Source organism: Zootoca vivipara, chromosome Z1, assembly GCF_965207765.1.
Source record: "Zootoca vivipara chromosome Z1, rZooViv2.hap1.1, whole genome shotgun sequence".
In the NCBI taxonomy this organism is placed as follows: domain Eukaryota; kingdom Metazoa; phylum Chordata; class Lepidosauria; order Squamata; family Lacertidae; genus Zootoca; species Zootoca vivipara.
This window is the reverse complement of record NC_142583.1, coordinates 7,179,027-7,192,817: the sequence shown is the minus strand read 5'-3', so window position 1 is coordinate 7,192,817 and position 13,791 is coordinate 7,179,027. Positions and strand designations below refer to the sequence as shown.

The window sequence follows — 13,791 nt, the reverse complement described above, 5'->3', positions numbered from 1 at the left end:
TGAAATTACATTCTTCTGACCCCAAGTGCTCAGAAAAATCTGCCAAAAACTTTCCCATCCCTACTCTGACGTATATTCCGCTGTGCAAACATGCCTTGAAATGCAGCAATATAAAATGACCTTGCTGCATCTTAAGCTGCTAATGTGTACATCTCCTAAGTCTTTTGATCATTCCAGCTTTGTTCATGTTGTTTCCTGATATTACTTACCAGTGTTCCTTTTACCTATGGTTCCTGACATTTCTTTTTTTTTAAAAAAAAAGCCAGAATAATACAAGTTATTCCTGAGCTTCTTTTTACTTTTTTCGCATGAAAAACTAATTAATATAAATAATTACTTCAAAAGAAAATAATTTTCTTTTGTTTCCAGGGCATAGGACAGATACTTAATATTTCATTTTGTGTTTCTAAGTAGGTATTCAAATCCTTTCTTATTTTTGTAAATGCAACCTATTATATATTCAAAACAATTCAGAAAGTCTAAAAACTGATAAACTAAAATAACATTTATCAGTCTTGTTCCATATACTAATCAGTGTTTTTTCAGATAATGTCATTTGTTCAAATTTAAGTGAAAATTGAAGGTGGGTGGTGCTGTGGGTTAATCCACAGAGCCTAGGTCTTGCCAATCAGAAGGTCGGCAGTTCGAATTCCCATGACGGGGTGAGCTCCGTTGCTTGGTCCCAGCTCCTGCCAACCTAGCAGTTCAAAAGCACATCAAAGTGCAAGGTAAATGGCATTTCCGTGTGCTGCTCTGGTTTGCTAGAAGCGGCTTTGTCATGCTGGCCACATGACCTGGAAGTTGTATGCCAGCTCCCTCGGTCAATAATGTGAGATGAGCGCCGCAACCCCAGTCGGTCACAACTGGACCTAATGGTCAGGGGTCCCTTTACCTTTACCTATTATAGTTATATAATGTTTACAGATTGATTACCCATTAATTTTCTAAGTCTCAAATTCTGTCTTGCTCTCCTTAGCATTTTAAAAATATTTTTACTCTCATCACAATCTCACACAACCTCTTTATTTTTGTCAGGGTCCAATTCTGTTTCTAATAGACTTGCCTCATGTGTACCTCCTTTTTTATAGAATTCACTTCAGCAGACTCCATTATTTTTCAAACTACATTTTCAATCTCTATTTCCAGTTCACTTTCCTTTCAACTTTAAGTGCACAGTTTCTACTAAATGATAATCACCACAAATTGTTATAACCCAGCAGTGCAGTTTTAATTCTCTTTCAGTCCTATTTTGGTCAGCTTCTCTTTCTTGCCAATTCACTTACATTTTTTTTAAAAAAAATAAAAATAAAAACCAGGGCAATGTAAGTCCTTTACAATCCTTCACAGCCTTAACTCCCAAGACTTCTGTCACCCTTAATCACATTCATTCCCATTCAATTTAATTGTTCAGTTTAGACTTGTTTAAAACTGTATGGGTGATATCCAACATTGCAGAAGTGGACTGTGTTCAATGTGACTTACACCCAGTATGTATGTATAGGATTGTAGCCAGCAGGCAGATATATTTGGTCAGTTTTGACACTTTCTTCCAGATCTTTTAATGGAGAAGTAACCTCACTCCATTTCTTGGCAACAACAGCTACCACTAACATGTCCACTAAGTTCTTGTTTTCTTTATTCAAACTGTCCTTCAAGGTGCCCAGATAAAATCACTATTAGGTCCAAGATGTTAGGCTGTTTGAACATTAAGACAACTACGTCCTGAATTTTGCTACTGGATATGTTTGGGCTTTGATGGGAACATGTTCCCTGTGTTGGTGCTTGAGTGACGTTGGAACAAGTCATTGGAGCAGAGTTATGGAGGCCACTGTATGTTTCCTTCCTCTCTACCATAGAGGTCTCACAGGCTCGCCTGATATAGGAATCATAGAATTGAAGAGTTGGAACGGATCATAAGGGTCATCCAGTCAGTGGCGGAGCAAGCCGATGGAGTGCCTGGGGCAGCTGCGTACGGGGTGGGACCAGCTCTGCGGGGCCTCAGAGGAATCTGCCTACCTCCTCCCACTCAGCCACCCTACAGCTGAGGGGAAGGCGGGGTGGACTGTTTGGGGCATCACGGAGCCTGCACGCGCCCAAGCCACCGTAACACTCCCAGGAGAGACATGTGGCTTGGGTGTGCTGCAAGCCCTGCGGTGAGTGCCACCCAGCATTCCCCCCCTTAGTGGGGACACCCGGGGTGGCCCACCCCCACTGCCCCCCTTCCTCTGCGCCTGCATCCAGTCCAACCCCTACATTGCAGGAATATTTTTGCCAGCATGCAGCTCGAACCCATAACCCCTGAGATTAAGAGTCTCATGTTCTGCAGACTGTGCTGGGGGGGTTAATAAAATTGAGTATGTTATACATAGATTAATTCAATCGTCTGCTCTTTCAAAGGACCGTGATAACCATATAATGGTTATTTTTCAGTGCAGCAGCTGGGAATACGAATATTTCTTCTCAAACACTTTTCAGGGACCAACACTTTCCCTGCAGGAGTCGTTTATGAAAAAGGTTTGAGAACTTTGGGGGAAATTATGCAAGGAAGAATTGCAGTCAGAATATATTCCAGCCAGTTAGCAATGCCACTGTGGGTTACGCTCAACTCAACAAAATATTCTATGTAGCTAAGGTGCTCAGCTGCGAATTAGAAAGCACTTCGTCCAAATCTCACACATGCCAGGAATTTGTGCATTAGCCTTGAACCAGCAACTTCCCATGCCTTCATCCCTCCATCTGGAACATGGGGATGGTGATAATATGGATACACCTTACAGACATAACGGGATCAAGCATGTGAAGTACTCAGGGTGTTCAAATGAAAGCTCTCCATAAATGCTAAATTACGATTAAGTCTGTTCATTATTTCAAATGGACCATTTCCCTTTCATAACATATGCCAGACTTGGGGGGACGGGGACTTGTGCTCAAAAGTTCTGGCTAGTTGGGTGTTTCGTTTTGTTTCTGTTTTTAACGCTGCTGGTTATTATACCAATAAGATTCCTTGGAGGGTATCCAGGCTTCATTCCACAGGAGAATATCCTACATAATCCATTCCAGCCCCTACTTTGCTGATTTCCCTTAACAAACGGTTTACATTCTTCTTCTTCAAGCTTTGAAGGATGTTTAACCAAATTAATATTTCCACCAGGATTTGAGCCACGGATGAACCCCCTTTGCAACCGTCCTTGTCACTATTCTTAATCTGCTGCTTTGGCCACCTAAACACACACACACACACACACACACACACACACACACACACACAAATCCTGGGGGGCTAGAGAAGATCATATCCACTCACCAGGTCAGACAGTGGACGGGGTTTGCAGTCTGGGTTCCCGCCAAAACCCCTTTTTAAAACCGGCCTATCTGCGGTGGCCTGAGGGGGCGGGGCAAAGGGAGTGGACTGGGATTGAGCAGTCTTCACTCCAGTCCACTCCTAAAGAATAAAAGGGGACTTGCACTGAAATCAAGCAGCGCAGTCAGCCCCAGAGCATCACCACCCCAGCCCTCCCTGTACTTGTATCTTTTCTTTTAGGCTCACCTTTTCCACTCTAGGTTCATGGGTGATGGTTGCTGTCTTTCGGAGCCAGGAAGGGATTTCTCCTACTCTGCATGTTTTGCCCTCCCTGTAGCAATTGTCACAACTTTGGCGGTTTTAGGCCTTGGGTGGAATCTTTTAGCCCAGGCACCCCCCAAACTTGGCCCTCCAGATGCTTTGGGACTACAACTCCCACCATCCCTACCTAACAGGACCAGTGGTCAGGGATGAGGGATGAACTGTAGTCCCAAAACATCTGGAGGGCCAGAGTTTGGGGGTGCCTGCTTTTGCCCCATATTCAGTGAGGGGCTAATGTGGCGACTCACCCCTTCAGCGATATCAGGGTTCCCCATCAAAGGGGTCTTGAGGGGAGCAGGGGCGGAGCAAGGTGGGTGCGGCACACCCTGGGTGTCATCGCCTAGGGGGGTGACATTCAGCGCGTGGCCCGCCCACCTCCTACCCCCCAAAGCGCAACAATTTTGGTCAGTCCTTCCCTAAAAAAAGCTCAACAACTCCTAGCAATGACAATGGGCAGATCATAGCCAGTGTTTTTATACTGTGAGTAGATCACAGTCTCTTGGGAGTCCAACTAGATTTCAATGTGTGTGGGGTGTGTGTGTGTGTGTTTGTGTGACAAGTAATTTCCCACACTGGGTACCACCTGACCTCGCTAGCCACTGGAGGAGAGTCTCTGGCCACAAGCACACAGTTGCGAGTCATAGCCCTCCCCTCAGCTGTGTGGATAAAGGGGGCCAGCTGTGTAAACGCACGTTTTGCAGTGTCCACTTCCCGACTGACCCCGTCTACACACCCAGTAGTGCCTACGCCAAAGGTTTCCTCCTAGCTGTCATGTTTTCCCTTTTCTCACGAGGAAGCCTATTCAGCATAAGGGAATTTCCCTTAAAAGGAGGGAGGAGAACTTGACAGCTATAGGTTTCCTGCATGTGAAATTTAACCAAGTTGTGTCCATTTTAATCCCATAGAAGACGCCGTCGTGTGTTTTCCTACCTCAGGGACTGCGCCTGGGCGCGCAAATCATGAAACAAGCCAACAAAGTTTGAAGGGGCGGGATGAATCTCTCGAGGCACGTTTCTGGTTGGGGGCGATTGTACTGGGTGTGTGTGTGTGTGTGTGTGTGTGTGTGGTGTTGTTGCCGACTTGGCTGGGTGGGGAAGCCGGGAAAGCGCCGACCCTGGCGCCCCCCACCCAGCCCAGTTCCTCACAGGAAACCTCCTTTTGTGTCACCCTGAGGAGAAAAAGAGAGGGGGGGGAAGCCCCGCGTTGTTTTCGCAGGAGGCGGACAGGAAATGACCCCTTCTTCTCCGACGGCGCCTTGAAAAACAAGCTCCCCGCCACAGCCTCGCGCCAGCCTCGCTCCCCGCCGCCGCCGAGCCTCGCCGGGCTGCCCGCCTCGCCTTCCCCTCCCCGCCCGCCTGCCGGCCTCGCTCGCGCTCCCTCCCCGCCGCCGACTCCGCGCGGGGAGCCGCAGCAGCAGCAGTAGCCCGCCCCGCGCGCGCAGCCCATGTGCTCGGCGCGGCTGTCGGCTGCCGCCTCCCGCGCGCCCTGAGCCTCGCCGGCGAGCGGCGGCGACCAAGATGTCGAGCGCGGCGCCGCACGACCCCTTCTATTCTTCGCCCTTCGGCCCCTTCTACCGGAGGCACACGCCGTACATGGTGCAGCCCGAGTACCGGATCTATGAGATGAACAAGAGGCTGCAGACTCGCACCGAGGTGAGTCCTCCTCCTCCTCCGGCTCGGGAACTCGGCGCGCCGCTCTCCGGCTCGAGGGGGGCTCCGTTTCCCGCGGGGCAGCACCGGCCAGATGCTGCCGACGACGGAAGGAGCATCCCGGGCACTCGAAGGGGGGCACCGCAGGCTGCACCGGGAGGGGGGGATGCAATGCAGCCCATGAGACGGCTCGGTTTCAAATGCCCCTCCTGTGCAAGCGCGCAGGTTTTGGTCAGGTACCTGACCTCTCTTCTCTTTTTTGGCATTTGCAACCGCAGCGTTCTCGAGGTGCTGTGTGCATTGAAGGAATGTGTGTGTGTGCGTGCGCGTGTTTAAAAACAAACAAACAAACCACGTTTCAGCGGCGATGGATGTTACCTGTACTTCTCCCACCCCGGTTATCAGCACTGAGCCTATGAAGGCAGAAAAGAGGGCTAGAGTTGGACAAACTTATTGCCTTATGCTGATGGCAAATACACTCAGACCCTACCAAGTGTCCCTATTTTCCAGGGACGTCCCTGATTTAGAGAAGGTTTCTGATTTGATCCAGGAATGTCCTGCTTTTCCTTAGGATGTCCCTGTTTTCATTGGAGAAATGTTGGAGGGTATGGAGCCATCTGAAGGAAATCCTGTACAGGGAAGATTTTTAAAAAATGTCTAATGTTCTATTATGTATTTATATGTGTTGGAAGCAGCCCAGAGTGGCTGGGGCAACCCAGTAAGATGAGTGGGGTACAAATAGTAAAATTATCATTAGGGAATGGGACATCCCTATTTTCATTGGAGAAATGTTGGAGGGTATGTATCAATGAATGAATGAGGTTTCTATTATTCTGTTAACGGGAAGAATAAACAGTCCGGCATTTAACCCCGCAAAGGGTAAGAGAAGCTGTATCCAGTGCTTGTCTTGCTTTGTAATGTAGAATCTGCTGGTTTTGTACCACAACATGAGCATGAGTGTATGTGTGTTTGACTAGAGTGATGCATAGCTGAGTAGAGAATCTCTTCACTGAAAAGAAGAATAGAAACATTAGGTTTGTCTTTCATCTAAAGCTAAAGCTGCTTCTCTTAATGAAATGATTCAAAGAAGCCATAATTCCGGGGTGTTCTTACATGAAGGATGTGTGGGGTGATAAAACTAGCAGGAGGGCTTCATTTCTTCCCTGTGTGCCTTCAACTATGCACAGTTACTTTTTTGTTTTCCTCAAGTGGTTTCTTTGAATGGGCTCAGCTGGGAACAGAACACGTCAGAGAACTCAGACTTTTGGAAGTGAAAATGTCGACAATGTTACTGAATAATTTTGAGAGTTCTGCTGGTAGTTATAATAGCATAACTTTTCAAGGGATCCCAAGGTGGTTGTAAAAGAAGCATACTCTTCAATTGTCCACTGCAGCTATAGACTGAATATATGGGATCCAGTTAACAAGATGTGACCTGCTTTATGATTGGTGAATTGGTGGGCAGCAATTGAGTTCCAAGCACTAATAACATTACTGTTTGGATCACCCTGCTCCTGCCCTTTATGTTTTAAACTGAGGTTGTGTTTTCCGTTTTGACTCTGGTTGTTGCTCTTGCAGTCTAGTTAATAGTTATTGGGTTGCTGGAAGCTTGCAAGAATGAATGCTTTAAGAAGGTTGACTTGCTTTAGGATGTTGTTTGTCAGTGTGTTCTTTGAATTTTTATGAAATTGCCTCTCAATTTTGCCTGAAATTAAATTCTGATGTGATTTTGAGACAGTCCCTCTGACAAATTTCAAGGGGAGCAAAAGTAGTTTTGAAATTTCTCTGGGGTGTTCTACACAGGATAGTAGATTCTCTGCTCCACCTCTTGAGTTTTTAAACTATAGTTTGTGATTTGTGGAAATTAAAATCAGGTTTGGCTGCTGCAGTTTTCCATGACTGTAGCAAGTTTGCTTGAGTTGACCTACCCTTTCTTATGTTGGATGAATGTTGTTGTTGTTTAATAGGACTTGTAGGAAGACATTTCCCCGTAATTTGATTCATGAGAACTGACTCAAACTAAGACAGCGCCTGGCTTAATTTGTTTGCTGTGTGAACAGGTGTGCCACTTCGTATTTAGAGGATGATGATAGTTTATTCTGACTTTCACAGACTTCTTAAACTTTGCCCTTCCTCTTTGTGGGATTTGAGGTTTACCACTACATCTATTCCCATGTGCATGAAACTATAAAGAAACAAAGAAAAAACCCAACATGACACCCCCCCCCCCGCAATAAATGTATATTCAAGATCATATTGGTTAAACTGAAGAACCTAGGAGAGGTCCATGCCCAGGTCATGTGGACGTGGACTCACGGCTGTTCTGTTGGAGCAACTTTATATTGCAATCCTATTTTAAACGTGTGGATGCAATGAAAACATTCTGGTGAGTCATTTAAATTTTGAATCTAGTAGTGACTCTTTAAGATACATGGCAGCAGCTGTTTCTTCCATGCTGAAGAATTCAGGATACAGTGCCTTGTAAATAAAATAGGCTAAAGGAGTTTTTATCAGTATCTGATCTGATGTCAGCAGTAAATTCAGTTAGAGAACTCATTGTATTTTGAATGGTAAGATAAATGTTTGTCTTCTAAAAATGAGTACCTGCGCATTCATTTTATAATGGGAATTCTCCCCTGGGATTTAACTTTGGCGATTTTCTCAGAAATCTATGAGCCCATTTTGAAAGACAAGTCATTTCAGCAACTGACAGAGCCCTGGCTGAAATTCAGCATCCACCCTGGAAAATGTTCTTAATGCTGTTTTTTATGTTAAATAATGATAAATGGTCTTTATCAAATATCAGATAGCAAGGGCCAGCATGCATACTTCTGTGACTGGAAACAAAGCTTTTAGGTAAACCTGAATCCCTGTGTATTTTTACTTTGGGTTTCGCTACTGGCAAATAATCATCTGGCCAATGATACTTTATACTTTTCCTTAAAGTGTGTGCCAACATGACGTGCCACCTAACTGATGCGCCAAACAATGGTCATCAGCTTCTTCCCCATGGTATGTACCCTGTTCCTAACTTCTGGACTGCCTTGCACATTCAGGTAATGACCTCTTCTCTTGATAGGGGCAACAAGCCCAGGTTTGCCACAAAATAATCACTCAGGAGTGAGCTGTAGCCAATTTCACTTCTGGAAAATAAGACATTCTGTCTGAAATATTATTTAGGTGTATCTAAGAATATTTATATTCATATTTACATTTACACACACACAACTGTATTTTTCCATCTATAAGATGCCCCCATGTATAAGACACCCCCTATTTTTGGGGACTCCGATTTAAGAAAATGGGGGGAGATGGACCCGTAATATAAGACACCCCCTATTTTTTGACATTATTTTTAGGGGAAAAACCTAGCCTTATACACAGAAAAATACGGTACATGCTCTTAAAATGTATACTCCTAAAAATGAAAAATGTGAAGAGCATCTGCAACAGTTTGTCATGGTGATGAGCAATTCCAAAATATTAACTGCAGGGTCAAGAGCTGGTGTAGCTTTATGCCTACACTAAGAGCCTGAGGTGTGGAAGTGGAGAACCCCCAGGTTCTGCTAAGTACTTACAAAATGATATTTAGCAGGCCATTATTCTCTCAGCCTTGATGTTCCCATCCCACCTGCTCTACTGCTACATGTGGATAATAACTGATGTCATTAGAATCATAGAACCATAGAGTTGGAAGGGACCCTGAGGATCAACCAGTCAACTAGAAGGAATATGCAGCTGTCCCTTAGGGGGATCACACCTGCAACCTTGGCTTTACCAGCACCACGCCCAACTGAGCTAAGCAACTAAGCTTTATAGGTTTGTTACAAGGAAAAACATGGCATTTGTGAAGTGCTTTGAACACTGTATAGAAGTAAAGAATTGTGATCAATCAATCAATCAGATTTCATTTGACCGTCAGTCAGAAACAAACATTTATCCATACAAAAATTAAAACATCTAAACATCTAAAGGAACTTAAAACTTAAACCTACAATAAGAAGTAGGCTGCACATTTAGACACATTTCAATGCTGTCAATTTTAACCTTAAGGGCCAGAAAAAGAAATTTGGCCACCAAGGAGGCCGTTGCAGAATTGTGATTAAGAAAGAAGTTTTAGCAATCTGCTTTAGCTAAGTATGGCACTCTTGTGGCAGAAGCGGGGGAAATTCACTGGGGCCCATTTATTCATGCCTTGTCCCCTGACAAGTAGTGCCTCTGCTCTTCATTATCTTCAAGGATTCCTCCACACCAAAGTGTGTTTTGTAGCACTAAGACTACCATTTGTAATCTTGAGTGTAGAATTCTGGGAGCCGGTCCTACAAAGTTTTGTAGACCCTGACCCAAACACCTGACTTCTGTTTCAGTGTATCTGAAGAAGTGTGCATGCACACGAAAGCTCATACCAATGACAAACTTAGTTGGTCTCTAAGGTGCTACTGGAAGGAATTTTTTATATTTTGTTTCAACCTGAAAATAAGGTCAGTTGGAATCAACAGGACTGGCTTCAGGCAAAGGACTAAGAAAGGAGATAATGTTTACATTTCCCCGCCATTGTTTTAGATTTAGGTTTTTTTGGCGGGTATTTTTTTCTGTGGGGGTAGAATACAGCAAAAGAAGTATTTGGGTTTAAATCTTTGTGATTCATTTAGCTAAATAATTTGGACATTGACATTGCAGTAAGCCCACAACTTGCACGAGGGTTCTCTTCTGGGAATCATGCCTAAAGCCCAAATCATGTATAGCCAAAACACATTGGGTGCAGTGGTGGGTAGGCTTGGCAAATTCTTCCCCCCCCAGACACCGTTTCTGCCCCCTTAATTTATTTATTTTTTACCAAGCACGTAAAGCTGAATGTGCGCAAAAGCTGAATGTGCGCAAGTTAAATGCACATAAGTTTCAAGGATACTGTACAGAGGAATCCCTGTTTATGCAGACACTCTGTTCCCAACTGCCGTGCGTGTCAGCCCGTTGCCCCCTTGCCCCCTTTTGGCACTGAAAACGGCTCATGAGTGCACAATTGTGCGTGACTCGAATACATGCGAGTTGGGACTTGCCTGTACAGTCATACCTCGGTTCACGATCACTGCGGTTTGCGATCAATCAGTTTGTGACTGCCGCGGACCCGGAAGTGCTTACATCCGGTTTCCACGGCGTGCGGATGTGCAGAAGCGATCTGCACAGCTCGCGCATGCACAGAAGCGCTCTATCAGCACTTTGTGCATGTGCAGAAGAGACGCTCCGTTTATGACCTGCTCAGAGAGCGACCGGCTCCCCGGAACCAATTGAGGTCATAAACAGAGGTACCACTGTACTTGATATAAATTGAAGAAGAGTAAGTATTTTACCTATAAAGTTGTACCTTCGTTGACGAATGCCTTGCGATTTGAACGTTTTGGCTCCTAAACGCCACAAACTCGGAAGTGTGTGTTCCGGTTTGCGAACGTTCTTTGGAACCCAAACGTCCAACGGGGCTTCCTGCAGCAAATCAGAAGCCACACATTGGTTCCCGAATGTTTGGACTTCTGGAACGGATTCCTTTCGGCTTCCAAGGTACCACTGTATAGGAATTTTTACAATGGTATTCTATCCAGCCTTCACAGGAGACTTGCAGGTTGTGCTAACAGGAAGTTGGACCTTGATAGAGGAAATGCTGAACTTGCTACCAATTATGGGACCACTTGTGCACTAATGCAATCTTTGCAGCTCTCCTTTGGGCGTCCTTGCCGTCTGGAGGGAGGTGGGTGGCGACCAGGGGAGCATCTTATATGTGATAGCACCACATCTATGGAATGCTCTCCACAGGCTTGCTCATTTGGCACTGAATGTGACTAGCCTGTGGGGAAAGGGCATGGTTCAGTGGTAGACCGCATGCTTTGCATTCAAAAATTCCAAGGTTCAGTCTCCTGCATCTCAAAGTAAGGCTGGGAGTAATCCCATCCGAAATATTGGAGATCTGCTGCCACAATACTGGCCTAGATGGTCTGGTCTGGCATGAAGCAGCATCCTCTGGCTTCAACCCACTATTTTGTTTTCGCGTCGTTTTGTTTTCATTAGATTTGATGTTCAAGTTATACCAAGAATTATTTCATATGGAAGAGTAGCAAATAAATGGCTAAAATAGGTCAACAAATGAGAATGTTAATTCTCCAATTCAGGGGTGTGTGTGTGTGTGTTAAGGGCTGGTTTTTGGAATGGCACACTCACATCTTAAGACTATGCAAGCACAAGAAGACTCTGCTGGATCAGACCAATGGGCAATCGGATGTAATGCAAAAATACGGTCTTGCATGTCTAAGATTCATTCTTCTTGTATTGTGAATAAGCTCACAAGAACTACCAGCCTTCAGTTGTTTTACTAGGCTGCCTAAAAGCCTGCTAGCTTGCATTTCCACACTGGAAGGAAGAGAACCGCCTCTCCCCAGCAGTCACATGGAAACACAGGCTGTAGCCACTGATAAAAACAAAAAGCTTCTACAACCTGGTACAGGATTCCTCCTCTTCACTTGCATGTCAGTAGTTACCAGATGAGCTGTTAAATACTAGACAGGCTCACACATTTTCTCCTGCTATAGCTGAAGTTTGGGATAGAGGGGAAATCTTTTGCTATCCACTGTTCCAAATTTTTAAAAACCCATTAATAACATTTCCCCTGCACTAACCCCCCCAAGTGCTTTAATTTAGGAATGCCCCTTATACTGAGCCATGCCATTGGTCCTGCCCTTTGTCCCCATTTGAAGGGCTGGCCAGTTTGCTGCTGCTCACGAAAAATCTGACTGGGCTGTGTATGTGTGTGAGCGTAATCTTGGCAGTCCATATTTCCTTCTTTCTCATTGTTTGGTCAGCATCTTTTACAGCTGTCTCTTTCCAATAGGATAACCTGCAGTAATAAGCCTGTGGTGAACAAAACATTCTTAATTTGGTCAAGGTGGTGACATTGTTTTGTTTATTTTGCTCAGGACTTCAGGACTTTCCTCCCTAGAATTCTGTACTTGTATTTTCAACATTACTGTATTTTATACGCTTAATCAATGGGAGTTTATAGATCTCAGTTGGGCCACTCTGACAAGAATCAAGATTTCTCTCCAAACTGAAAATGAGCAATTTGAAATGTTCGTAAATTCTTTCCTACCAGATTCAGATTTTTTAAATAATAATAATAAAAATAATAATTTATTATTTATACCCCACCCATCTGGCTGGGTTTCTCCAGCCACTCTGGGCGGCTTCCAACAGAAGTGTTAAAGTACAATAATCTATTAAACATTAAAAGCTTCCCTAAACAGGGAAGTCTGGTACTGTAGTTGTTTTTTCTCTTTGACATCGGGTGGGAGGGCGTTCCACAGGGCAGGAGCCACTACCGAGATTCATTTTTTAAATGAATCGTAGCGGTACCAGTATGTTATATAGACTGAAAGGTAGTGGAATCCGGCGCTTCTTTTTTACTTCTACAGTCGACATTCTAATCATGCTTGTTTCTGGCGTAAGTTAGAAGCTAACAGTAATAACACCGCACTTGCCTTTCCAAATTGCAGTATGTTTCATTGCAGTATGTTTGCATTTCTGCAACTTTTTGAACTTGCCTCCCCTTTGAGTTTGCCTTTCCCGACAGTAGTACCTTGTATAAGATAAAGCACACAATCTTTGAATTGCCTAGGCTTATACCTCATTGAACGAACACTAGTCGGATTCTAGGAATGGGATTTCTCAGATCTTCTCTTCCGAGGTTTTACAAGTTATTCCACACAGTTGGGTTTTTTTGTGTGTGTGCAGCAAATGTGTGTGATCAGTTTGTGCACACAACCTGCTTGCCGATGTAAAAATGAATTTTACTGTTGTCAGAATACCCCATAGTGTGAACACTGCTACCCTAGGACTCAGAAGAACCCATTTCAGAAGCTTCAGTGTGACTAGTCTTCCCTGCTATGTAGGATTAAGCGATGGCTGGAGTGGTGTGCTGGCACTTTTCAGTGAATGCAGAGCTTGCAGTTGGAATACAAACAACTGCTGCTCTTATATCGGGATTGGGTTGGATCTAGACCCATCAAAAAAAGCATTTCAGGAAAACACGTTCTAAACTTCATTAAGGGAAATCATGTTGGCTAAAGATGGGATTCCCCAGCGCCACCTGGCTTCACAGTGTTATAATGCGTATACTGTAAAGTGCTTTTTCTCTACCAATGTAGTTTGAGTCCTTGGTCTAAGTCTTACTGTTGCTGAAGCAACAGCAGAGATTTGCTCTTTGTTAGTATTCAGACTGAATGTCACAAAAGGTAGCCTCACTACAGAGCAGAACAGGGGAATTATTATTAGTATAATTAATCATTTAATTAAATTTGTATGCACCTTTCATCCAAAGATCCCGGGATGGGTCACAGCAGGCTTTGAGAACATCCAATACTTTTACTTAATGGTGCCGTTTGCTAAATTAGCAGCTAGAACATGGGTGTCAAACACAAGGCCCGGGGGCCAAATCCGGCCCGCCAGACCTCGTCATGTGGCCCGCCGAGCGCCCCAACC

At 44.6% G+C, this 13,791-nt stretch overlaps 1 protein-coding gene and 1 long non-coding RNA gene across 8 annotated transcripts in view; one reads left to right on the top strand and one right to left on the bottom strand.

The window, feature by feature from the left end:
- The window catches only part of LOC148687275 (uncharacterized), a 337,005-nt gene that overhangs the window by 321,842 nt on the left and 1,372 nt on the right, over positions 1–13,791 (bottom strand). The window lies entirely within an intron of this gene.
- The window catches only part of LDB2 (LIM domain binding 2), a 193,978-nt gene continuing 185,187 nt past the window's right edge, over positions 5,001–13,791 (top strand). For 3 of the 7 annotated variants that reach the window (XM_035112354.3, XM_088658284.1, XM_088658277.1), the window contains exon 1: positions 5,005–5,274. In XM_035112354.3, coding sequence (XP_034968245.2) covers positions 5,140–5,274 — 135 coding nt within the window. In that variant the 5' untranslated portion in view covers positions 5,005–5,139. Of the gene's footprint in view, positions 5,275–13,791 lie in introns of all 7 variants that reach the window. The other 4 variants (XM_088658279.1, XM_035112352.3, XM_035112353.3 and 1 more) reach the window with 4 other exon arrangements.